Below are 26,903 nucleotides of genomic sequence, written 5' to 3'. Positions count from 1 at the left end.
CTGGACCCCTCACCAAGCCCCCTACACCCAGACCCCTCTGCCGAGCTCTATTCCCCTCACACCCAGATGACCCCCGAGTGAGCCTCAACCGCATTCACTTGGACCTCCCTTGGAGAGTCCCATTACTATTGCACCCAGAACCCCCCCAATAAGTCCCTGTGCATCCAGATCCCCCCACACCTGGATCCCCCACTGAGCTGCCCACACCCAGATTGTCCCACACAGAACCCTCTCAACCCACACCTGGATCCCCCCACACTAAGCCCCTCCATGCTTGGATCCTGCCTTGCTGAGCCTGCCTGCACAGATCTGGCACGGAAGGGTGGAGCCCTGGGATGTTTCTGGGGCAGGCCCGGTCCTTGCGCTATGTCAGGGTTGGGTGCAGCCTCACCGTTGAGTCCGTGTCCCTGGGGGGAGCTGCACAGTGATCTCCTACCTCTGTGTAGCCGGTGGCCTGTGCTCCCCACTGCCATGCTGGAGCCTCCACATTTATTTGACAAATAAAATTTGCAGAATGTTGCAGAATTTTAAAATATTGTGCACATAATTTTCATTTTTTTGGTGCATAATTTTTAATCTTTTGGCACAGGATGCTCTCAGCAGTAGATGTGGGCTATTCTACAGTATATGGCCACTACGTGGAAGAGAGATGCTTATTGCCTGCTTGCCTGGTTTAGAAGGAGGAGCAGAAAATGTTTTACTGTCTGTTCTTGTATTCTGTTCAGAGCTGGACCATGTTTGTTTTGCATTTGCATTTCCACTTCCCTTTGCTTCTCTCCTATCTGGTCTTTGTTTGCTCCATATGCTCCACCAGTTGAAAATTTGAAGACTTCCAAGAGGGGGTGTTGTTTGTTTAATTGTGGTGCCATGTGCAGGGGGACTGTGGCAGAACTCTAGGGGTTGCTTACCATGCCCTGTATGTGGGGGTCTCTTGGGTTCTGCATATGTTCCTAGTATGGGAGCTCAGTCTGTCCCTACAGAAGAAGAGGGATATATGTTTACTGGATGTGCCACTTGTTGATTTAGTGTGGGCCATGTGTGTGTTATGGGCTTACTCTTTCCCTGATGAGGTGGAAACCTCCCCTGAATGGCACTCTGTTCTCTAATTGGATAATGCCCTGAGGGCTGGGAGCTGGAGCAGCTGCTCTGCTGCTGTATGCCCTTGGCAGCCTCTTCATGGTTCACTTCAAGATAGGTCTGTAGGCCCCTGGAGTTTTGGGGTTCAAACTAACTGAGCTGTTTTCAGGGGTTATGGCACAGTTGAGGTGGATGTCTGGCCCTTGGTGTGGGAATGCATCTTTGGCTATGGCCATATCTACACTATGAGGGCTATAGCTGTGCTGCTGTAATGCTGTAGGGTAGATGTTTCCTACAGTGACAGAAGGGGGTTTTCCTTTGATGTCGTTAATCCACTTCTTCAAGTGGCAGTAGCTAGATTGATGGACGAATTCTTCCATTGACCTAGCCATATCTACACCAGGTAGATCTACTCTGCACTTGCCCTTGTTGAACCTCATCAGATTTCTTTTGGCCCAATCCTCCAATTTGTCTAGGTCACTCTGGACGCTATCCCTACTCTCCAGCATATCTACCTCTCTCCACAGCCACGAACTTGCTGAGGGTGCAATTCATCCCATCATCCAGATCATTAATGAAGATGTTGAACAAAATCGGCCTCAGGACCGACTCCTGGGGCACTCCACTTGATAATGGCTGCCAGCTAGACATCGAGACGTTGATCACTACCCGTTGAGCCCGACGATCTATCCAGCTTTCTGTCCATCTTATAGTCCATTCATCCAATCCATATTTCCTTAACTTACTGGCAAGAGTACTGTGGGAGACCGTATCAAAAGCTTTGCTAAAGTCAAGTTATATCACATCCACCACTTTCCCCATATCCACGGTGCCAGTTATCTCATTGTCTACAGCCTTCTTTCTCTGCCATAGGAACCCCCTTGCCACATCCTTAGTGGCATCCCATCAGACTTACTCTTGGCAGGTATAACAGGAATCATAGAATCATAGAATATAAGGGTTGGAAGGGACCCCAGAAGGTCATCTAGTCCAACCCCCTGCTCGAAGCAGGACCAAATCCCAGTTAAATCATCCCAGCCAGGGCTTTGTCAAGCCTGACCTTAAAAACCTCTAAGGAAGGAGATTCTACCACTTCCCTAGGTAACGCATTCCAGTGTTTCACCATCCTCTTAGTGAAAAAGTTTTTCCTAATATCCAATCTAAACCTCCCCCACTGCAACTTGAGACCATTACTCCTCGTTCTGTCATCTGCTACCATTGAGAACAGTCTAGAGCCATCCTCTTTGGAACCCCCTTTCAGGTAGTTGAAAGCAGCTATCAAATCCCCCCTCATTCTTCTCTTCTGCAGGCTAAACAATCCCAGCTCCCTCAGCCTCTCCTCATAAGTCATGTGTTCCAGACCCCTAATCATTTTTGTTGCCCTTCGCTGGACTCTCTCCAATTTATCCACATCCTTCTTGAAGTGTGGGGCCCAAAACTGGACACAGTACTCCAGATGAGGCCTCACCAATGTCGAATAGAGGGGAACGATCACGTCCCTCGATCTGCTCGCTATGCCCCTACTTATACATCCCAAAATGCCATTGGCCTTCTTGGCAACAAGGGCACACTGCTGACTCACATCCAGCTTCTCGTCCACTGTCACCCCTAGGTCCTTTTCCGCAGAACTGCTGCCTAGCCATTCGGTCCCTAGTCTGTAGCTGTGCATTGGGTTCTTCCGTCCTAAGTGCAGGACCCTGCACTTATCCTTATTGAACCTCATCAGATTTCTTTTGGCCCAATCCTCCAATTTGTCTAGGTCCTTCTGTATCCTATCCCTCCCCTCCAGCGTATCTACCACTCCTCCCAGTTTAGTATCATCCGCAAATTTGCTGAGAGTGCAATCCACACCATCCTCCAGATCATTTATGAAGATATTGAACAAAACCGGCCCCAGGACCGACCCTTGGGGCACTCCACTTGATACCGGCTGCCAACTAGACATGGAACCATTGATAACTACCCGTTGAGCCCGACAATCTAGCCAGCTTTCTACCCACCTCTACTCACCAAGAGGAGAGACTGCCTCTTGTTTATCAGGATGTACTCACTGCAGAAAATGCCTTTGCAAGCCTATCCTAACTCTCCTCCCCATCTCCAAAACAACTGTTTTAGGATGAATAATGGGTACATTCAATTCTTGCAGAGGGTTGCAAGAGCCAGCCAAAAGGGGTTGGTTTTGGGAAGCCAGAGAGATTGGAGCCAGGAGGGAAGCAGGAAGGGGCCATGCATATTCTTCTTCGAGTGGCCTGTGTATATACTTACTCTTGGGATGTGACAAAGATGCAGCTTGGACCTTTGGAGTGTTGTCACAGCTACAAATGTTTAGAGGGTGGAACTAAAAAATAATTTTATTTGCCAACCTCCTCCATTCCTTCCAACTGCAGTTGGACTAGGAACCTTGCTGGGTCGACAGGGGATGGATCACTTGATGATTACCTGTTCTATTCATTTCCTTTGGGGCACTTGGCATTTGCCAGTGTTAGAAGACAGGTTACTGGGCTAGATGGACCTTTGGTCTGACCCAGCGTGGCCGTTCTTATGTTCTTATGTCTTTGGACCTGGATTTATTGGAACGGATTGTTCCCTGTGCCACAGCTTCAATTTTTATTCTCTTCTCTTCTCTTCGACTAAGGATCTGAATCCTGGCACAGGTCCTTGATTCTGATATGTCAGAATAATAATAATAAAAAAAGAAATCAGGGTTCAAGAGATGTGCCTGTAGCCCTGCCTTTTTTCTTGCTTTGAATGCACATGTAGTATTAGGTCTAGATGTGGGAAGGTCATTTACCTCCTTGTTGCTTCATATGCAGCACCTTCATCCCTAAGGCCAGAAAGGAGTATCAGAATCTCCTCCAAGCTATGATATTGTGTAACCCACACACCTTCTGGGTGTGGGGTTCTGTCCCATCTAGTGGCACTGAGACCATTTAGAGAGAGTTAAATAAGTCTGCTCTACAGCCTTAGCTAAGAGCCAGTTGGCTTTTAACTCATGCTGTAGAGGCTCATGCACGAAGCTACAGAGGTCCCCAGTTTGATCCGCCGACGACTGGGGTCTGTGAGCGTTACAATTGCAGGAAACTTTAGCAGCTAAATCTTCTGAGCCCAAAACAGGGACCCATAGGTGCTGGGAGATCAGCCGTGCTCCGACCCTTGAAGGGTTCAAAAAGCCCTGCAAAGTTCCAGTGAAGAAGACAGACACCAGTGCGGGTTACTATGAATCTGCAAAGATCAGATCCAACCAAACAGAAACATTTGACCTCACAGGTGTCCGCCTCTGCTGAAAGAGCCAGTCTTTGAGAGCTAACAATCCAGTCCTTGAGCTGCTTCTTGCTGAAGAAATGCAAAAGAGTACCCATAGGGCTCTAGCATTTGAAATCAGAGTCACAGCAAAGGGTGGTATTTGAAGCCAAACCTGTAGTATGGATCAACATCATGTCCTGAATCCAAGGCCATCATTTCCATGTTCAGAACCTCATTGTAAGCCCAATAAGGTCCCCAATGCTTCCTTAAAGACATTGTTTACTGTAGTGAGTTAGGTTCATTGTGTAAAATACCTGGAACACCCACAATTCGGATCCGTCTTCACAATGGGACCCTCTGTGTAGCATAGAATATGTTATCCTCATTGGTTACAGATAAAGGAAAAAAGGATAAGGTGGTGAAGCAGTTTCTCCTCTTTGTCTGGGAAGGGAAAAAAAAATACAAGGCAAAACCTGTTTCTTAAGCTATGTAAACCTCTCTTGAGATATGTGACCCTCCCTCTAGGACTCCCTACTGGTTCCCCAGGTAAATGTCTTATACACCTTTTGGCTTTTCACTTAACCCAGCAATCTCACTCACTGGTCCTGAGGGGACAGTCTTCTTTTTTTGTCCCAGGCATACTGTCTGAAGAAGGACTAGAAGAGCCTTTTGAACCTCTGGATATAGCAATAGATCTGGATGTTCAAACTTCGTTGGATAACAATGTAGGTACATCTACTACTTCAGCCCCTGCAGAAAATATGCTCTAATTTCACAAACTCAGGAAGGATAGCTACTATCTTAAACATCCCTTAGGAAACCTTAGAGGACACTGCGCACCTAGGTTTTTTTATATGCTGGGTTCACTCTCTAGGAATAAGATTACACTGCCAGTTTTAGGCAGGTTATTACAGATGGCAAACAAATACCTAGCTAAATCCAGCATCTGGATAAGGAATTTCTTTAATAAAAAAAAAAAGAGCAAGTTATACTAGCTGCCTCCTGAGTGCTTCATTGGCAGTGGCAGCTGCCCTTCAAAGAGCTAAAGGGACTGGAGTCCACTCTAACTCTTCCAATAGAGAGGGTAAGAAGCTAGGTGCTCTGGATAGAAAGATGTTCTCTTCTGTCACTGGGCATTAAAGTGGCAAAGTATCAGCTAGTAATGTCCAGAAACCAATAAGATCTGTGGAAGGAAAAAAGCTCTTTTTTCCTGTCATGGCCAGAAGACTAGATAAAACTTTCCAAAGCCCTTATTACCAAAGATAGGTCAGTTGCTAAGCATACCTTGAGAGCATCCTTCAATTCTTCTGATATGGCTTCTAGGAAAGGGTAATGCACTGTCAGATCAGCTGAGCCTTGTCTTGCATGATTGTTACAAGAGTCACTTAAGAACTCTGGCAAATAACATCTACTAGAGAGATATACAGAGAGAGACTCCTTTGCGACAAGACACAACTCCAAATATCAGTGCTCCAGTGCAGGAGCAGATAACCAGACCCTGTTGGATGTGTTTCTTCTAGTCTGGGAGAGTAGTTCTCTGTGTGTTCACCCCCAATTCTTGTAATACAGAGAGTTCTTGTGGACAGTCAAAGAAGACAAAGTTATTCTGAGTGCCTTGGTCTGTGCAAGAACGTAACTATCACCTATTGCTATTATTAATCATGTTTATTATGGTAGTGCCTTAGAGCCAACCAAGAATGGGGCTAGGTGCTGTGCAAACAGAGTAGCAGATGGCCCCTGCCCCAAAGAGCTTACAGTCTGTCTCAGGGGTGGCCAACCTGAGCTTAAAAGGAGCCAGAATTTACCAATGTACATTGCCAAAGAGCCACACTAATACATCAGCAGCCCCCCCATCAGCGCCTGCACCTCCCGATCAGCTGTTTCATGGAGTTCAGGAGGCTCCGGGGGATGGGACGGGACGAGGGGGAGGAGCAAGGGTATGGCAGGCTCAAAGGAGGGCGCGGGAAGGGGTGGAGTGGGAGCTGGGCCTGTGGCAGAGCAGGGGTTGAGAAATGAGCAATCCCAGGCACATTGGAAAGTTGGCGCCTGTAGCTCCAGCCCCGGAGTCTGTACCTATACAAGGACCTGCATATTAACTTATGAAGAGCCGCAGGTTGGTCACCCCGGTTTATCTGGACAATACTGACACGGGGAGGGAATGTAACACACAGGCAGAGTGAATTATGTAATGACAGCAGAGGTCATTCTTATTTCACCAAAAAAAATTTTAGTTGGGTTTAGTTAGGAGGGGGAGTGAGCTGAACGGAAAGGGAAGTGAAGGGGGCAGGGCAGAGAAGAAAAGGGTAAGGGGGCAGGTGTGAAGGGAAGACACAGGAAGAGGAAGGTTGGAGCAAACATCCAATCAGTGCCGGGCAGAGACAGTCCAGTTAAAACTGTAGAAAGTCCTCTGTGTCTAAAGGACCAAAGATATGCTTTGGTTGCTTCTGCCCCTACTACATGGAGCTGTGGCTGGCTCCGCTCTGTAGTTTTGTCCCAAGGCCACATGGGTCCCAATGCCCCTAGAGTGTTTGGAGTTTCCCCTACACACTTCTGGGCATAGTGGGGAGAGGTGGTTCCCACTTGTAGGTTTATTTGTCTCTCCACACAACTGCAGACCTGTTGACCCAGCAGAGAGGTTGGATTTGTCATCCAAACCCAGACTCTCCACTTTACAGCATGTACCATAGGACTTTGACAGATCTGGAGCTGTCCTGCTTGGGAAAAGTACAGGTGATTCTGTTAAACTACAAGAAGCAGACAGCTTGTCTGTGCTGTGATCATAAGTGGAAAATTATTCTTTTTGTGAACAACCAACAGTGATACAAACCTAGCTTCAGTGCCTATTCAATCTATACTGTAGTACTTACTTCATTTAAAATCCTTGGGCATTTCTTATTGTTGGTAAAAGTACATCTCAGCTCATCACAGCTTAATTGAGCAAAATACTGTATTTAGCCACAATATAGTAAAAAGATTCTTGAAGGGATTAATGAACGTCTACTCTTTGGTTAGGAAACACACACTGACATGGGACCTCTAGTACTTAGCTCATTAAACCTCCCTTTGAACCCGCGGAACAATGTTCCCTGCTTCACCTCTCAATTTGTACAGCCTTTATGGTAACTATTATTTCTGCTAGAAGAGTGAGCACACTGCACGTTTTCATGGCTGATCCCCCTCCCCCCCCCCCCGCCCCCACTTCTATGGTCTTTCACAAAGATAAAGTAGTTCTTTGTCCACACCCAAAATTTCTTCAAGGTGATAACAGAATTTCATCTCAATCAGTCCATAAACTTGCATTTTTCTTTAGGTCTCGCTCAGGAGATGAAAAGCATCACTACACACCTTGATGTGTTTCCCTTTTAGAATAGGTCTAAAGAATACAGGAGATTACGTAGACTGTTTCCTCTCTTCTGAGGAAAAGAGTAAAAGTCAGGCAGTCTAACCGAACAACTTTCCAAGTGGGTTAGACTCTGTTTTTTATAAACACACCTATTTTCTTCTTCAAGCATGGCTTAGAGTGCACTCAGCAAGAGTGAAGGTCACTTACATGGCCTGTTTTAGACATATCCCCATATTGGAGAAACCGTAGAGCTGCAATTAGGAGCTCAAATCATATATTCATATGACATTCCTTAGATCTGGCAGGTAGATCTGATGCATAATTTGGTAAAGCGGTATTGCACTCTGTATAACCAGGTCTCTTCATCCCACCATCCAGAGGGGGGAGAACTGCTTGCCAAACTCTCAAAAGTGGGAATGTGTGGAAGCCATTCAGGAATAAACGAATGTTCCTCATCTATAACCAGAGTTCTTCAAGATGACCTCTGCACGTTCACTCTTCCCCATCCACCTTCCCCTTTTTCTAAAAGTCCTGTTTTCAGCTTTGGATCTGACGAGGTGGTGGAAGGAACATAACATAAGAACGGTCATAGTGGGTCAGACCAAAGGTCCTTCTAACCCAGTATCCTATCTTCTGACAGTGGCCAATGCCAGATGCCCCCGAGGGAATGAACAGAACAGGTAATCATCAAGTGATCCATCACCCTCGCCCATTCCCAGCTTCTGGTAGAGGCTAGGGACACCATCCCTGCCCATCCTGGCTAATAGCCATTGATGGTCCTATCCTCCATGAACTTATTTAGTTCTTTTTTGAACCCTGTTATAGTTTTGGCCTTCACAATATCCTCTGGCAAGGATTTCCACAGGTTGACTGTGTGTTGTGTGAAAAAATACTTCCTTTTGTTTGTTTTAAACCTGCTACCTATTAATTTCATTTGGTGACCCCTAGTTCTTGTGTTCTGAGGAGTAAATAACACTTCCTTATTTACTTTCTCCACATCAGTCATGATTTTATAGACCTCTGTCATCTCCAACTAAAATGGTTGACGTGCCACATCCCACTTTTATAGCCCCGCCTTCAAATGTTTGGAGGGGTAGGGGATGTGAGAGTGCTGCAAGAGGTACTAACTACTACTGAAGGGTTCCACCATACAAGCTGTACTGTTGCTATGCCCTAAGGGTAAGAATGTGCAAAAATCTATTGAAGAACTCCAGTTACAGATGAGTAGCCTCCCTTTACCTTGCAAAGGCCCCTACAAAATGCCTCCTTGCTCTGCCATTGGAACTCCCCCAAGGTGAGGGAGTTAGGAATATTGGTAACATGTAACTGGTACTGGTGTGGTGTGTACTCCGTTGCACAATGGGAGCAACTTCCACACAGCACCGTCTACGTTTCACAGCAATATCTATCCTGTCACCATGAAACATCCTTCATCATCACCCCCACTCAAACACACACAGCTATGGCTCAGAGTTGAAAATAGCAGCTGATGTAAAACTATCTGATTATTTTCAACAGAGATTTTTTTTGAGGTTGAGCTTTTTGCTATACTCTTTAAGTATCCAGATCCATTTCCTGGGCCTCAGCTGCCTTAATGTTGTCCAGGTGGCCTGACTCAGAGCTTCCTTCCCCCATCCCAATGTGTGATGAAGAAGTGGGGAATTTGTAATCCGCTTTAGCAGCTCACTTCCCTGGGTCGCTTCTGCTGTTCTGCCGTTGGCCCAGCATACCAGTTTACACACGTGGCTCCCTCTGTTCCTTGACCAAGCTGGATTCCAGCTCTGGCTCCATGGAACAGAAAAGCAGGGAGTGTGCCCTGTAATCTAGTTAACTCACTCTTGTGGGGAAACAGCTGGAGAGCAAGAGGTGGCTCCAGGCAGGTCCTGGGAGGGCAGAGAGAGAGAATGCAAAATATCAGCTGCCTAGCTGCAGCACAAGGAGGAAATTCCTTGGCAAACACAATTATCTTGAGAAAATGCCAAATAGCACAACCACAGAATCAAAGTCCATGGTGCCCTGACTGAGATGAAGGATTGTAGTTCACACCTCTTAAAGTTACTTTCTTCAGGCTCTCTGCAGACACTTGAGTTGGTTAAATTCAGATAATGTTTTCAAGGTTATTTCTACAGCCATAAGGGCTAGTAGAAAAATTTTTAAATGAAAGCTGAGGTTCTGGAGTACAGTTGAACAGCAAAGGATGAATTTCACAGCTGCAGAGTTTTGAAATACGTTGAGCCCTTTAGGGACCTTTAGTGGTGTCAAAGGAGCTTTTGTCTTGGTTCTCTCAGAATCATGTGATCTTTGGATAACTTTTGGAGATGGGAAGGAAGGGAACTCTTGTGTGTAGTGTGGGCCATCCCAAAGCCCTATTAAGGGTTTAAACTATGTGATATGTTGGAGGTGGTTCACCTTTATGGCATTATCTTAAATTGTGGTGCACTGAAGTGAGCTGTAGCTCACAAAAGCTTATGCTCAAATAAATCGGTTAGTCTCTAAGGTGCCACAAGTACTCCTTTTCTTTTTACCCCAATTCTGCATTTGATGCTGTAGTACAAGGGATGGGTATGGAAAGGAGCTATAATCCACGTTCTCTGTGATGCTCTTAACATCTGTTTCCAGGGGGCCTGATCTTCATTGACTGTGTTTTTACACTCTCTCTGTCATTAGAGCAGCAGCAGATCTGCTCCTTGTTATTCCCATATGTTGATTCTTTCTGCCCTCTGCTGGAGTCTCTGGTTTATGACAAATCAAAAAGCTGCAGTAGTGGAAATTACAGTCATGTGGATTCTGGATGCAGATAATAAAAAAACTAGGGAGCAAGAGTAATGAACTTCGCATAGCAGACAGAATTACTCCCTCAGTTAAAGATGGGAAAAGATGAGAACCTGTCATGGAGTGTCCTGAAAGGGGATTTGCATTAAGGTGGCCTGCCCCTATGGAATACATTGTGATCCATTCTTTATATCTGCTAAACACCCCTGATGATCCACAGAGGAAGGGTCATAGGTAATTCAGGTAGTTAGTTTCAACCTTTTGTGTGTCTGTGTAGAGTGGCAGGGAGGGAGAGAGGGAACTTGGTGTCTCTTTAACATTCCTAATAATTTGAAAGCAAACTGTCCCAGCTTCTGAAGTCATCACCTGTATATTCTGGGACGCACATACCCAAAACCAGGATTCCACCTGAAATGGAATACTGAGGTCCAAAGTGCCCTTTAAGAGGACAGATCCCCTTCTGACAAAGCTGAGGGGATGGCAAGACCTGTGGTTGTCAGTGACGTGATTGATCTGAAAGGGCCCGATTTTCCTTTGCCTGGGCCATTCCTCTTATGTACAATGCCAAGTCTAAAACAAACTGTCTTGGCTGTTGAGATCGGGAGCAAGGGCTGCAATATAACAGGATTAGTTATGGTCCCACCATGCAACGATGTCCCTCCATCTGGTGAGAGCATAACTAATCCTGTCCCTTGTCCCGGATGGGAGATAAGGCCATACCTCTGCCTTCTGTTGTAAGGAAAGAGGGAATCATATATTGGAATAGATTGTCCCCTTCTGGCTGGGGACTAGATCCATGTGGTGGATTTGGTTTTGCTTTCCCCAAAAGGAATTCTTGAAGTCTTGAGTCAATGTGCATTACTAGAAAAGGTTTGAGTATGAGACAAAACTAAGTCAAAGAGGAAAGAGAAGGAAGCTTGTGCTTCGTGCAGTAATTGCTTCCCACTGCTCATGTTCTCATCTCTCAAATCTGTGGAACTGCTGTATGTCTGCATTGGTGAGTTAAATCTTTCCCCAGTGGTAGTGTGCAGGATATGGGAGTTTGGCATTGTTGTGTTCTGTTCACTCTGAACAGGAGTGGAACAAGCTGGGTTGTCACTACCCATTTTTTCTTCTCACCCTCACACGCTCTGTGTTTGGAGGTGTGCCTTGTATCACTGATTTGTTTCTCCTCTTCTCCCTCCTCTTTCTGTCCCACAGACTTTGAAGCGGCTCATGGCGGATGAGGTAAGGATGGTGGTTTTCTTCTGCATGTGATGTCTCCTACTTGCTGTAACTTTCCTGTGCCTGGCTGTTTCTGGTTCCTCTGCTTGTTCTGTTCTAGTCTTACTGTTTGAAGGCTTCAGCCCTTGCTGTCACATGGCTGCTCTGTGTGTGTTGTCTCTCTCATAAGGCATTTGCTTCTCTAGGATTCTCTAACTCTGCTTCTCAAACTATGACCTTGCATGCTCTGCTGACTCTTTCCTCATAAGCACTGGTTTAGTAGGCAATCTGAACACTGGCATTTTCCAGAGGGTTGGCTTTGCAAGACTGCTGACTGCAGGGATAGACCCTGTTTGTTGGCACCCAGGTTTTTGGTGTTTTAGATTTTTAGATTTCCCTGGAGAGGCATTGAATTCACATGGGAGTTGGCATTAGCAGTACCAGCAGATTTCTACTTATCCTCTGCCGGTGATGGTACATGGACATCTGGAGAACACTGACTAACCTTGCAGTGTGTGACTTGTCAGACACATTGAGTAAAGGTGCTCCAGGGGTACAAAAACCCTTATCTACCACTTGGAGGGTCTACAGGGAATTTTGTCTCTGGTCTGTGAAGTTTCAAAAGTTTCCCTACTAATGTGCACCTGGTAGGTCCACAGATCACAAGTTACGGCCTCTTGGTGTCAGAAGTACCCCCAGACCGGTTGTGCTTTCTCTATCCATTGCCAGCAGTGCAAGCGTGGGAATGCCAAATATAGGAATGCAATTAGGGTAGTATGCCTGGCATTGGTTTTGGGACAGCATGTGTGGTTGAGGGTGATCACCAGAGTTGAGAGGTGCGAAATGAAGTTGTGCTGAGTTTGATTTCTGTTTCTCTCACTTAGCTGGAGCGATTCACTAGCATGCGGATAAAAAAGGAGAAGGAAAAATCCAATGTTGCTCATAGGAATTCCTCTGCTTCCTATATGGATGTTCCTAGTGCAGGCCAGATGCTACAGGAAATCACAGATCAGGATGTGCTGGGCCTCTTTGAACAGATGCTGGTAAGTTAATGACCCCAATGCAAATGCCCTTCCTTCCTTCACTGTGTGCTCTCTGGGTGTTTATCTTCCATTTTCCAGGACAAGAGGTGGAGACTGTAGTGCCTCTTAGTATCCTAGATGACTGGTGTTACACCTCATAACCACGATGCCTTATGTCAACCTACACCTCCTACCTCCATCACCATTGTAGAGCCTGCTCTGTTTCCTCACAACTCTCCAATGAAGGGTGGTCTGCTTTGATTCCTTAGCCTGTCATTTTTCACAGATAGTATAAGACAATGGTTCTCAGGGTTTTCCTGTGTAGACTTCTTCCTTCTTGCCTCTCAGTCCCAATCCTTCCCCATAACAGTTTTAGTACTTTAGGAGTGATAGTAAGACAGGATTAAGGAGAGAAGATGAAAATAAACCTTGCTTTAATATTTTGGGATTTGCTGTATGGTTACATCTTCATCTCTGGGCCCTCTTCTCTTGAGTTCTCGCCTCCTTGTTTGCTGCTACACAGATGTTTGTGTTATTGGCAAACTTTACAGCAATTAAATTTACAACAAATTAAAACCCAGCAAACATGAAACAGACAGGCACATCTTGAGAAGGAGGCTAACTCGTTCCATTGAATAAAACATCACTGGAAACCCTAAGAGCCCAGACTGGATAATAAGTAGCAGAAGGTATCACTGCTTGACAGTTGACAGCTGCTTAATCATTGTGACAGAAGCAGCTCTGCAGATCAGAGAACTCCTGTGGTTAGTCAGTTGGCTCTTGGTTTCGTAAATTGTATGCTGAGAGATTCCACTGGGCTCCACAAACCCCTTTAGGAGTTGGGGGCTCCTCTCTGTCCCACTGGAATGCTAGCATCATCCCCCTGTGATGGAGGTAACTTTCTCTAGCTCTCCTCAGAGCACCATAATCTCCTTTGGGAAGTGTGTGCCAGGGGATGGGGGAGACTGCTCCTGTCTGCTTCTTATCTCAGGGGTCTCCTTTGACAGGATTTAAACACAAGTGCAGGCTATTCCCTCTGAGATTCTGATATGTGCTCACTGAACCACGTTTCAGGGCTTGCTGTGGCTGGGCTGCAAGCTTCCTGTTGCCTTGAGGAGATTGTGTTCCATGTAGCAAATGATGTTTCTGTGTGAGGGATGTTTCGAGCATCAGGGAATCTGTGCACAACTGAACATTTTCTTGCTTTTCTTCCACAGGTTGATATGAATCTGAATGAGGAGAAGCAGCAGCCTCTGAGGGAGAAGGACATAATAATCAAGAGGGAGATGGTGTCCCAGTATCTACATACCTCTAAAGCTGTGAGTACTCTTGCTCTGAGTACAGAAAGCTGCTTTGAGGGAGGTAGGGATATGGTGTTGTATAGCAACACTGCAAAGAACTCCTCACATCATAGGTTCTTAAGTGAAAATCTGACATGAAACACAAATCTCATGAACAATTTGAAAAAAATATACATTAACAATAAAAGCCCTAAAGACTGTGCACAAATGATGCACAGCCACCATCCCAATGACTTCCTAGTTCATTTTTACTTGCTAATTTAAGTTTTCCAATGAACTCTTAGGCTATGTCTACACTACGAAATTAGGTTGAATTTATAGAAGTCTATTTTTAGAAATTGATTTTATACAGTCGATTGTGTGTGCCCCCACTTAAGACCATTAAGTTGGCGGAGTGCGTCCACAGTACCGGGGCTGGCACTGACTTCTGGAGCGTTGAACTGTGGGTAGCTATCCCACAGTTCCCGCAGTCTCTGCAACCCATTGGAATTCTGGGTTGAGATCCCAGTGCCTGATGGGGCAAAAAACATTGTCGCGGGTGGTTCTGGGTACATGTCGTCAGGCCCCGCCCTCCCTCCGTGAAAGCAACGGCAGACAATCGTTTTGCATCTTTTTTTCCTGGGTTACCCATGCAGATGCCATACCATGGCAAACATGGAGCCCGCTCAGCTCACTGTCACCATACGTCTCCTGGGTGCTGGCAGACGCGGGACTGCATTGCTACACAGCAGCAGCTCATTGCCTTGTGTCAGCAGATGGTGCATTACAACTGGTAGCCCTCCTCGTCATCTCTTGGGTTCTCCTGGCAGACCTTGGTGAGGTCTGTCATGGGCGCCTGGACATCAATGGGAGTGACTCAGGTCATTCTCTTCTTTAAGTTTTGTCTAATGGAGAGTCAGTCCTGCCTGGAATATTGGCAGAGGGATAGCTCAGTGGTTTGAGCATTGGCCTGCTAAACCTAGGGTTGTGAGTTCACTCCTTGAGGGGGATATTCTGCCTCAGGCTGCTCTCGCAGCCAGTAGCACCATGAGCACCCAGGAGATGATGACAGCTAGCAGTCGTACTGCATCATCTGCTGCCAGCTACCCCTTGCTCCCCCTCCCTCTGTGAAAGCAACGGCCGACAATCGTTTCATGCCTTTTTCTGTGCGGGCTTCATATTGCTGTCAGCATCGTCATCCACCCGCCACTTCCGCTGCCACTCTGCTCTCCTGCTTTCCTGCAGACGCCATACCACGACAAGCATGGAGCCCGCTTAGATCACCGCGGCAGTTATGACCGTTCTAAACACCACACACATTATCCAGCAGTATATGCAGAACCAGATCCTGCAAAAGCAGGTGAGTAGGTGAGGAGAGTGATGTGGACATGGACACAGACTTCTCTCAAAGTACGAGCCCCGGCAATGTGGACATCATGGTGGTAATGCGGCAGGTTTATGCCGTGGAACGCCTATTCTGGGCCCAGGAAACAAGCACAGACTGGTGGGACCGCATAGTGTTGCAGGTCTGGGATGATTCCCAATGGCTGCAAAACTTTCGCATGCATAAGGGCACTTTCATGGAACTTTGTGACTTGCTTTCCCCTGCCCTGAACCGCCAGAATACCAAGATGAGAGCAGCCCTCACAGTTCACAAGCAAGTGGCGATAGCCCTGTGGAAGCTTGCAACTCTAGACAGCTACCGATCAGTTGGGAATCAATTTGGAGTAGGCAGATCTACTGTGGGGGCTGCTGTGATCCAAGTAGCCAATGCAATCACTGAGCTGCTGCTACAAGGGTAGCGACTCTGGGAAATGTGCAGGTCATAGTGGAAGGCTTTGCTGCAATGGGATTCCCTAACTGTGGTGGGGGGATAGACAGAACCCATATCCCTATCTTGGCACCAAAGCACCAAGGCAGCGAGTACATAAACCGAAAGGGGTACTTTTCAATGGTGCTGCAAGCACTGGTGGATCACAAGGGACGTTTCACCAACATCAGCGTGGGATGGCCGGGAAAGATACATGATGCTCGCATCTTCAGGAACTCTGGTCTGTTTCAACAGCTACAGCTAGGGACTTTCTTCCCAGACCAGAAAATAACCTTTGCGGATGTTGAAATGCCTATAGTTATCCTTGGGGACCCAGCCTACCCCTTAATGCCATGGCTCATGAAGCCATACACAGGCAGCCTGGACAGTAGTCAGGAGCTGTTCAACTATAGGCTGAGCAAGTGCAGAATGGTGGTAGAATGTGCCTTTGGATGTTTAAAAGCGTGCTGGTGCAGTTTACTGACTCGGTTAGACCTCAGCGAAACCAATATTCCCACTGTTATTACTGCTTGCTGTGTGCTCCACAATATCTGTGAGAGTAAGGGGGAGACGTTTATGGCAGGGTGGGAGGTTGAGGCAAATTGCCTGGCTGCTGATTATGCGCAGCCAAACACCAGGGCTGTTAGAAGAGTACAGGAGGATGCGGTGTGCATCAGAGAAGCTTTGAAAACCAGTTTCATGACTGGCCAGTGTGAAAGTTCTGTTTGTTTCTCCTTGATGAAAACCTCCGCCCCTTGGTTCACTCTGCTTCCCTGTAAGCTAACCACACTCCCCTCCCCGCTTCGATCACTACTTGCAGAGGCAATAAAGTCATTGTTGCTTCAAATTCATGCATTCTTTATTAATTCATCACACAAACGGGGATAACTGCAAGGTAGCTCAGGAGGGGTGGGAGAGGAGGGAAGGACAAGGCCACACTGCACTTTAAAACTTATTGAATGTCAGCTTTCTGTTGCTTGGGCAGTCATCTGGGGTGGAGTGGTTGGGTGCCTGGAGGCTGTGCCCCCCACGTTCTTGGGCATCTGGGTGAGGAGGCTATGGAACTTGAGGAGGAGGGCGGCTGGTCACACGGGGGCTGTAGTGGCTGTCTGTGCTCATGCTGCCTTTCCTGCAGCTCAACCATACACCGGAGCATATCAGTTTGATCCTCCAGTAGCCCCAGCATTGACTCCTGCCTTCTGTCAGCAAGCTGATGTCACCTATCATCTTCAACCCGCCACTTCTTATCTTCAACCCGCCACCTGGCCTCATGTTCATATTGTGCTTTTCTGGACTCTAACACTGTCTGCCTCCATGCATTCTGCTGGGCTCTTTCAGTGTGGGAGGACTGCATGAGCTCAGAGAACATTTCATCGCGAGTGCATTTTTTTCGCCTTCTAATCTTCGCTGCCTCTGGGACGGAGATGATAGGGGGAGTGTTGAAACATTTGTAGCTGTGGGAGAGAAAAAAAAGGGAGAGGGGTCGTTAAAGAGACACATTTTAGAGAACAATGGGTAGACTCTTTCAGGCTAAACCTTGCTGTTAACATTACATAGCACATGTACATTCGTTACAAGGTCACATTTTGCCTTTTATATTGAGGGTCTGCCAGTTTGGTGTGTGAGATCACACACGCAGAGCCGGCGGGCAACAGAATTCGGCTTGCAGGAAGCCATGGTAAGCCACAGTCTTTTGGCTTCTTTAACCTTCATAACATGTGGGAATGGTTTCAAACAGCTGTGCCCTCATTTCCCATACCGAACAGCTGTTGGATTGGCTATTTAAAATGGACTGGCAGTTTAAAAGGAGGGGCTGCGGTTTTGCGTTAACGTGTAGCACAAAGTCAACTAACCCCCCCACATACTCACACACCCACGCCCAATTCTCTGGGATGATCACTTCACACTTCCCCCCACCACGTGGCTAACAGCAGGGAAGATTTCTGTTCAGCCACAGGCAAAGAACCCAGCAGGAACGACCACCTCTGAATGTCCCTTTAATAAAATTCCCCTATTTCAACCAGGTGACCATGAATGATATCACACTCCTGAGGATAACACAGAGAGATAAAGAACGGATGTTGCTTGAATGTCAGCAAACACCGGGACCATATGCTGCCATGCTTTGTTATGCAGTGACTCCAAACTACGTGCTACTGGCCTGGTGTGGTAGTGTCCTACCGTGGAGGACGGAATAAGGCTGCCTTCCCCAGAAACCTTTTGCAAAGGCTTTGGGAGTACATCCAAGAGAGCTTTATGGAGATGTCCCTGGAGGATTTCCGCTCTATCCCCAGACACGTTAACAGACTTTTCTAGTAGCTGTATTGGCTGCAAATTAATCATTAAACCCGCTTGCTTTTAAACCATGTGTTATATTTACAAAGGTATACTCACCAGAGGTCCCTCCTCCTCCTCCTCCTGGCGGTTCCGGGAGCCCGCCTTGGGTGGGTTCGGGGGGTACTGGCTCCAGGTCCAGGGTGAGAAACAGTTCCTGTTTCTCCGCTTGTTTGCTGTGCGCTATCTTCAACCTCCTCCTCCTCATCATCTTCCTCGTCCCCAAAACGCGCATCCCTGTTGTGTGATTATCCATTGATGCACGGGGTGGGATAGTGGTGGCTGCACCCCCTAGAATGGCATGCAGCTCATCATAGAAGCGGCGTGTCTGGGGCTCTGACCCCGAGCAGCCGTTTGCCTCTCTGGTGTTTTGGTAGGCTTGCCTGAGCTCCTTAAGTTTCACGCGGCACTGCTGTGGGTTCCTGTGATAGCCTCTGTCCTTCATGCCCTTGGAGATTTTTTTCAAATGTTCGGGCATTTCGTCTTATGGAACAGAGTTCTGATAGCATGGATTCGTCTCCCCATACAGCGATCAGATCCTGTACCTCCCGTTCGGTCTATACTGGAGCTCTTTTGCGATTCTGGGACTCCATCATGGTCACGTCTGCTGGTGAGATCTGCACTCACCTGCAGCTTGCCACGCTGGCCAAAGAGGAAATGAGATTCAAAAGTTCACAGGCCTTTTCCTGTCTACCTGGCCAGCGCATCTGAGTTAAGAGTGCTGTCTAGAGCAGTCACAGTGGAGCACTCTGGGTTAGCTTCCGGAGGCCAATGCCGTCGAATTGCTACCACACTACCCCAGATTTGACCCAGCAAGGTTGATTTCAGCGCTGATAATCCCCCCTTTAAGTCGAAGTCATGGCTTCATCGTGTGGACGGGTGCAGGGTTAAATTGATCTAACGCTGCTAAATTCAACCGAAACTCTTAATGTAGACCAGGGCTCAATGAAGTGTTTGAAGAGGCTGAAATTAGCCCAATGCTGAGTTTTCATAAACCTTCTTCTCATAAATTCATCATATTGTATTATTTATTTTCATAACTATATTTTAATATAGCAGAATGAACAAAGATTTTGTATGGCTAAGTATTAAAAGATTACAGTAACCATCATTTTTTAAATGATTAGTTTAAAATAAAATACCCAGTTTCTGATAGTGCTCCATTATTTCAGGACATAGTATTGACTGTTTAAAAACATTCTTTTTAAAAGTGTGTTTAAGGTTTTATTCTGCTCCCCTGTTGGTGTTTATAAAGGGCTCCTCAGCAAGGGAGAAACTAGCTGAGAGTGTTGTCAGTTGACAACGTAAATAAAATGGGGGGAAATTTTTTTGTTTTGTTTTTTGGTAACTTCTTTCATTTATAGTACATTTTATAACTGGTTGAAAATGCTAAGTGTGTTTTATGAAAATCTTCAAAAAATTCTCCAAAAAAACCCCCAACCCTTTTCATTTTTTGAAACCTAAAATCCATTTTTTGGGGGAAGGGTCTCTTTTTAAAAATGGCATAAAGGGATGAGGGGCAGGGGGACAAACATTCAGTTTCTCAATTTTCCTTTTTTGTTGAAAACTCAAAACTGAAAAAACAAATTTTCTGTGAAGTTTGTTTCTAAAAAAAGTAATTTTTCATTTGAAATTTTTTCTATGAAAATGGCCTTTTTGAAACAAAATGTTTTGTTTTAGTATATGTGCATGTTATAAGTAACTATATTAAGTACTAAAGTTCTACAATGATGTTTCAAGCTGACATTGCCTCTGTAGGGGGGGAGAGCCTCTCTTTAACCAAAGCTGTAAATAAACTTCCATTATAAGCTCGATTTTTGGTCTTCACTTCCAGAAAAGATCTTTTCCACTTTAAAAGTGTGATGTTTGGCTACAGGAGACTCTTCTATTCTTTAAAAAAATCAAAATGTGTGGTGAATCTGCCAAGTCATTTCTGAGACATAGGGCTTAGAAAATACGTAGCTGGTATTATACTTCTTGAAAATCCTACTCCTGCTCTTCTTTCAAGTCCTCTCTTTGAATGGTTTGCACCACAAACTTCACATTTGAGTCCTAATGAGATCTAGTGCATAGAACAATATTGGACAAAGTTGGGTGCACATATGGGAAATTATTCAAAAAAATTTCTGAATCTTTGGACACACCATAAGGTCCTCATGGAGTTTTAAACTTCCCCAAGTGTCTGCTGGAGATCTCCACTTGCATTTTCCTTTTCCTTGCTTAAAGGCTTCAAAATGTAAACTCATCATGTGGGTAGTCTTACCAAAGTGATTTTCTCAACCAAAAACAAAACAAAAGCCCAGTCTCTAGTGTCCTGCTCCAGCTGCGCTTTTGACTACCCCTAACAAGACCAGCTTCCAGAGCTCCATCTTTATTTCTGGGCATCATCTCCTTTTCTTTCCCTCCCCCACTAGGAGGCAGGCAGTAATAGTTAGATTCTTCACCACGTGCACAGTCCACTTAGCTACACAGTGACTACAGTGGGAGCTGCTGGTGCTCAGTACCTCTGAAAATCAGGCCACTATTATTTAACTGCCTAAAGATGGGCTTAGGTGCCTAGGTTTAGACACCAGAGTTTTAAACTGTTGACTTTAGACACCAGAAAACATGCCTCTTACTTATGCTGCTTGAAGGGGCTGGAGTGGTAGAAGGGGTATTTCTCTGCATCTGTGCCTCTGAGTCCAAGGTACTAAGCCACATCCTACCTTGACTTGACCAGTCAATGAGTCTAGAAGGTCTGTCGGAATGTAGATGATTTGTTGGCCAGTTGAGTGTTCCAGTGCAGTGGAGTTGGTAACTCCATCAGCAGAGACGTTTGGGTTCAAGGAAGTTACAGTCTCCAGCTCTATCTGCTGTACTGCCTCAATTTAAGGACATTGAGTTTTGCTGAGAGATTTTCATTCAAATACTATGTTGTATTTTTTTCATTGAATAGCATGCATTATCTTTATACCTCACATAGAACATAATGATGGCAAAACAGAATATGTAGGAAGGAAGTATATAATTTAAAGAGGGTTTCCAAATATAAGTGTTTTAAAATACTTTCCTTTTTAAAACCTAAGGGAATGCTTTCACGCAACCATTTCAGCTACTTTAAATTGAAAATAGAAATCAGTTACATCACAATTAGAATGTAGTAGTTCAAGTCTTTGTCTAGGTGGATCCCACTTGTGTTGTACATGCACCTCATGTGCAAGATTGGAATCTTTTGCTAGGCTGTAGGCCACGGCAGGTTGGGGGCCGGGCTAGGTTAGGGCCGGGGGAGGGGCGCCTCTCCCCTAGCCATGACAGGTCGGCGCTTAATAGGCTGCTGCACAGCTTACAGGAAACTTAGAGTACCACTTTTATCATGGGAATTGCACCTCCCCTCTTCCTGCTGGGCCGGAACAGCTAGCTCCACGCTTAATCGGCTGAGTTCTAGACCCCAGCTTTCGAAAGGCAAAGCTCGGAAAGCCCCTCCCCCAGCAGGTTGGGATTTCCCTCCCATGTATGGGCAGGGGGGAAACTCCTGACACTGAGAGAGGGCTTTTCTCCAGCCCTGTGTATCAAAGCCAGGGACAGTCTTCAGGCCCCCTTCCCTGCATGTAGAGGTCATTTGTGTGGAATCCCTTTCCCCTCTGGGAATGGGGAAGTAATGAATAGTAATTCCTCGCCCCATTTTTGGGGAAGGGGAGGCAATAGCAATTGATTTTGGGGGGGGAAATGAAGTTTTGTGCAGCTTCATGTGTGACGTTCCTTCACCAGTTAAGTGCCTGACTAGCCCACTGGAATGAGAAAGAGAGAACATGAGGAGGTGGCAGAGGTCACAGGCATTACTGGGAGGGTTGGGGGGCACATCTTGGTTATAGTCCTCTGGGATTCCTCAAGAGATCCAAACTGGCTTTGAAGGGCCAGACTCGTTTAGCTTACATATTCATAGATTCATAGATATTTAGGTCAGAAGGGACCATTATGATCATCTAGTCTGACCTCCTGCACAACGCAGGCCACAGAATTTCACCCACCACTCCTGCGAAAAACCACTCACCTATGTCTGAGCTATTGAAGTCCTCAAATCGTGGTTTAAAGACTTCAAGGAGCAGAGAATCCTCCAGCAAGTGACCCATGCCCCATGCTACAGAGGAAGGTGAAAAACCTCCAGGGCCTCTTCCAATCTGCCCTAGAGGAAAATTCCTTCCCGACCCCAAATATGGCGATCAGCTAAACCCTAAGCATATGGGCAAGATTCACCAGCCAGATACTACAGAAAATTCTTTCCTGGGTAACTCAGATCCCACCCCATCTAATATCCCATCACAGGCCATTGGGCCTATTTACCATGAATATTTAATTACCAAAACCATGTTATCCCATCATACCATCTCCTCCATAAACTTATCGAGTTTAATCTTAAAGCCAGATAGATCTTTTGCCCCCATTGCTTCCCTTGGAAGGCTATTCCAAAACTTCTAAGGACTCTAAAGCTATTCTGAGGTCCTAGGGTATCTATACACTTACTACCAGGAGAAAATCCTCTAGATAGTAGAGCCAGTTCTGACAGGGAACTTCCTTTTTTCAACAACGCAGAGCTACTAACTACTATACGAGGTAGTCTCATCTCCTGCAAGAGAGCCGCTCCCTCTTCTCCTACCGCCTGCCTGACATTATCTTCCAAACTGCAGGTTTGACGTTCATGTCAAGAACCATGCATTGATGCCACCAGAGCTTCCTCTTCTCACCCCTATTTTGGGTTGTTGTCTTTCCCATTTTTCTCAACCATGGGCCGGGATAACTTCAGACCAATGGGTATTGTGAAATTAGTACCAAAGGTCACTCTATATAATTCAAGTCCTTGCTAATCTCCCACCCTGCTCCCGCTTCAGTGACCCATCTCATGAAACAACTGAGGGAAGAAGGTGGATTCCTTCATCTAGGAGCAACAGAAGAAGTACCTCAGGAGTTCAAGGGAAAGCTTTTCTAGTCCTGCTATGGAATGCATCCTATCCTGGGCCTGGGGCAACTAAAGAAATTCACACACCGTGCTTCAAGGATTGGCTAGAATCACAAGCTGAGAGCGATTCTGTTTACTTTCTTCTTGTAAATACTAATCTTTGAGGAAAAGACCTTGACCTTAACTCTCATTCCTTATGTGAATCCTCCTTTCACCTGTCTTCAGATATCCTCTTGCACCCAACCTACTCATTCACATTTCTAATATAACCCTCCCCTGCCATACTGCAAAGATGTGCCAACGTGGAGCTATTGACATTACGTACTTTTGATGCCAGTTCCAGTTGGAGATGTCAACTACTATATTGTAGGGGAGCTCATGAAACACTGTGCACTTCATTGCCAGTACCATGCTATTGATGCTCAGCTCTATCACCTTCTCATCACACGCTAATAGTGTCTTCACCTAACTATGAAGGACGTGAATAAAATGCAGCTGGCTAAAGATTGAGGTTGTAGTTGCAGGAAGAAGGAAGAAATTCAAGTTACTAGCTGAAATTAGGGCTTGTCTTGACCCTGATCTCAGGTGAGTAACGGTCTCCAAATCCTGCTGAAATCACCACTGCTCCTGGACACCCAGACAGCATTAGTAGTAGAAATGCCTGTACCTTTTTCGCTGATTCAGAAGCTTGTACTCTTTTCATAGAATATCAGGGTTGGAAGGGACCCCAGAAGGTCATCTAGTCCAACCCCCTGCTTGAAGCAGGACCAATTCCCAGTTAAATCATCCCAGCCAGGGCTTTGTCAGGCCTGACCTTAAAAACCTCTAAGGAAGGAGATTCTACCACCTCCCTAGGTAACGCATTCCAGTGTTTCACCACCCTCTTAGTGAAAAAGTTTTTCCTAATATCCAATCTAAACCTCCCCCACTGCAACTTGAGACCATTACTCCTCGTTCTGTCATCTGCTACCATTGAGAACAGTCTAGAGCCATCCTCTTTGGAACCCCCTTTCAGGTAGTTGAAAGCAGCTATCAAATCCCCCCTCATTCTTCTCTTCTGCAGGCTAAACAATCCCAGCTCCCTCAGCCTCTCCTCATAAGTCATGTGTTCCAGACCCCTAATCATTTTTGTTGCCCTTCGCTGGACTCTCTCCAATTTATCCACATCCTTCTTGTAGTGTGGGGCCCAAAACTGGACACAGTACTCCAGATGAGGCCTCACCAATGTCGAATAGAGGGGAACGATCACGTCCCACGATCTGCTCGCTATGACCCTACTTATACATCCCAAAATGCCATTGGCCTTCTTGGCAACAAGGGCACACTGCTGACTCATATCCAGCTTCTTGTCCACTGTCACCCCTAGGTCCTTTTCCGCAGAACTGCTGCCTAGCCATTCGGTCCCTAGTCTGTAGCGGTGCATTGGGTTCTTCCGTCCTAAGTGCAGGACCCTGCACTTATCCTTATTGAACCTCATCAGATTTCTTTTGGCCCAATCCTCCAATTTGTCTAGGTCCCTCTGTATCCTATCCCTCCCCTCCAGCGTATCTACCACTCCTCCCAGTTTAGTATCAGTTTTTGGTCAGATGTGATCCCTGGCACAATAATCGGTTTATTCACAAGGGTGAATGATGGCAACTTTTGGCCTTAGAATGTATGAATGGCCTCCAGGCTTAATTACAGCAACACTTTTTACTTAACAATGGCACTAAAGGGCGTATACAAGTTCCCATTCATTCAAACTGCAGCAGCCCACCTTTTCCACAAGGCAGACAGAGGGCACCTCATACCAGTGTATGACTGCCTTTGTGATCCAAGGAATTGAATCCTAATCTCAAAGACCTTAGTGCTGGGCCCCCAAGACTCCCCTCTCCCAGCCCCGCCCTGGAGCTGCTGTGGTGGGGAGAGTCGCCTCTCCCGCTCTAGCCCCAGGGCAGCCTGCACCCCAAATACCTCATCCCTGGCCCCACCCCAGAGCCCTCACCCCCAGGCAGAGCCCTCACCCCCCTGCACTCCAACCTTCTGCCTCATCCCCAGCCCCACTCCAGAGCCTGCACCCACAGCTGGAGTCCATACCCCAACCTTCTGCTCGAGCCCCTTATCCCCAACCCCACCCCAGAGCCCGCAGCCCCACCCCTGCCATATGAATTTTGTTATGTCCACAAATATGGAGGTGATGTGTCACACATCACCTCCATATTGGTATGCATAATAAAAATCATTCCGCACATTCGTGGGAAAAATTAGAGGGAACACTGGTCAGGAGCCCTACAATTACAACAGAGTAAAATTTTAATTTAAATACCTGAAATCATAACATTTACAATTTTTAAAGTCCTATGAGTGTAATTGACCAAAATGGAGCATGAATTTGGTAGGCCCTACTTGTGTTCTGAAATACTCCAGTGAAAAGCATGTGAATGCACTGATGTACAAAGGGCCACTGGCCCAAACACAGGTCCTCTTCCGCTTCACCTATCCATCAGCAGTGTTGCCGGCACGCAGTGCCAGAGGCGAACAACAGCAAGGTTCGTTGCCCGGTACGCGTCACCCAATAATCACAATGGGGTGGAGAAGCAGAAAAGTTTATTTGCAGCTGCAAACAAGGTACAGGAAGAATAGAATCTCAAATCCTGCACACAGAGCTGGAAATTACACAGGCTTTTATACGTCCTTTCTTCAGCATACTTATCCAATAGCAAGCTGCCCTAAGTATCCATATAGCCAGCCAATCCGGTTACCAGCTAGTTCCCTTGATCTTTGTACCATCTGTTAAACCATACATAAAGCTGCTTTATTCAATATTGTTCTTCCATATCTGCCCTGTTTGGCCTTGTTTAGTTTCAGGCAGTCTGACTCTGCAACATATTGTTGCAGATCCTCAGCATAACTGCTGCAAGTGCCTCCAGGCAGGGGGGCCAAGGACACTTGGGCCTAGTGCAAGGGAGCTTCATCAGCACTCGTGGTCTTCCATCCCCTTGAGTTACCTAGTGGCCATGCCCAGTGTCTCCAACAACTGTGCCAAACACCAACATCTCCCCTTCTATCCATCTGTATATAGTCCACAAACAGAACTGACTTGGGCACCATTCCTATAGGAGCTGGAGAGCCAAATCTGCCTCACTCACCAACTACTGATTGCCACCTCCCCCACTATAGTTACAGCCTACTGATATGACTTGTACTGATTGCCTGTAAGCTTGATGGATGGAGGGTCAGGGTAAGGGATCAGAAATGTAACTATGAAATACCTCTGACCTTCAAACTTTTTTTTTTTTTAAATAACTCCAACATTCTAATTCAGTTGTGTGTCTGTGTTCGTGAGTGTATATTGAGAAAGCCAATTAAATATAACTTATATTTACTTTGAACACTAAACTAAATTAGGTAGTTTCAAGTTTTGAGGATGACTAAACTTTACAGCTAATTTAGCGGTTAATGCTTCAGCTAGGCTAGCTTCACTCTGAAGCTCTTTGAAATGGAGGGCGCATGTATGTGTGTGCCCACTCACACAACATAAAAATACCATTTTGAAAACCCATTTCTATGCCCTGGTGCTGCAGCCACAGTTAGTTTACCTAATAGCCTGTTCTTTCTTCCCTGTGTAGGGCATGAGTCAGAAGGAGAGCTCTAAGTCGGCCATGATTTATATCCAGGAGCTGAAATCAAATCTCAGGGATGCCCAATTGCTCGGTTGTTTGGAGTCTCTGCGAGTGTCGCTCAACAACAATCCTGTCAGGTAAAGGGCTGGCTGGAGCAAAGGAGATCAGGCAGGGAGCTGAAGCTATAAGCAAGGGGGTTAGGTGCTTGCTTATCGTGGCTGCGGATGGTGCATTGTGATTGAATAGAGAAGAGAGAGGACAGGGGGTGGTTGAGGGTTTTGTGA

At 46.2% G+C, this 26,903-nt stretch overlaps 1 protein-coding gene across 1 annotated transcript in view; it reads left to right on the top strand.

Moving 5' to 3' along the window:
• Positions 1-26,903, top strand: part of DIAPH1 (diaphanous related formin 1) — a 164,937-nt gene that overhangs the window by 29,988 nt on the left and 108,046 nt on the right. Inside the window, exons 2-5 of the mRNA XM_075131417.1 lie at positions 11,636-11,662; positions 12,523-12,681; positions 13,878-13,979; positions 26,626-26,756. Coding sequence (XP_074987518.1) covers positions 11,636-11,662; positions 12,523-12,681; positions 13,878-13,979; positions 26,626-26,756 — 419 coding nt within the window. The remainder of the gene's footprint in view (positions 1-11,635; positions 11,663-12,522; positions 12,682-13,877; positions 13,980-26,625; positions 26,757-26,903) is intronic.

This window comes from Caretta caretta, chromosome 8, assembly GCF_965140235.1.
Source record: "Caretta caretta isolate rCarCar2 chromosome 8, rCarCar1.hap1, whole genome shotgun sequence".
In the NCBI taxonomy this organism is placed as follows: Eukaryota; Metazoa; Chordata; order Testudines; family Cheloniidae; genus Caretta; species Caretta caretta.
Note: the sequence above shows the minus strand (reverse complement) of the source record. Positions and strands in the feature narration are given on the sequence as shown.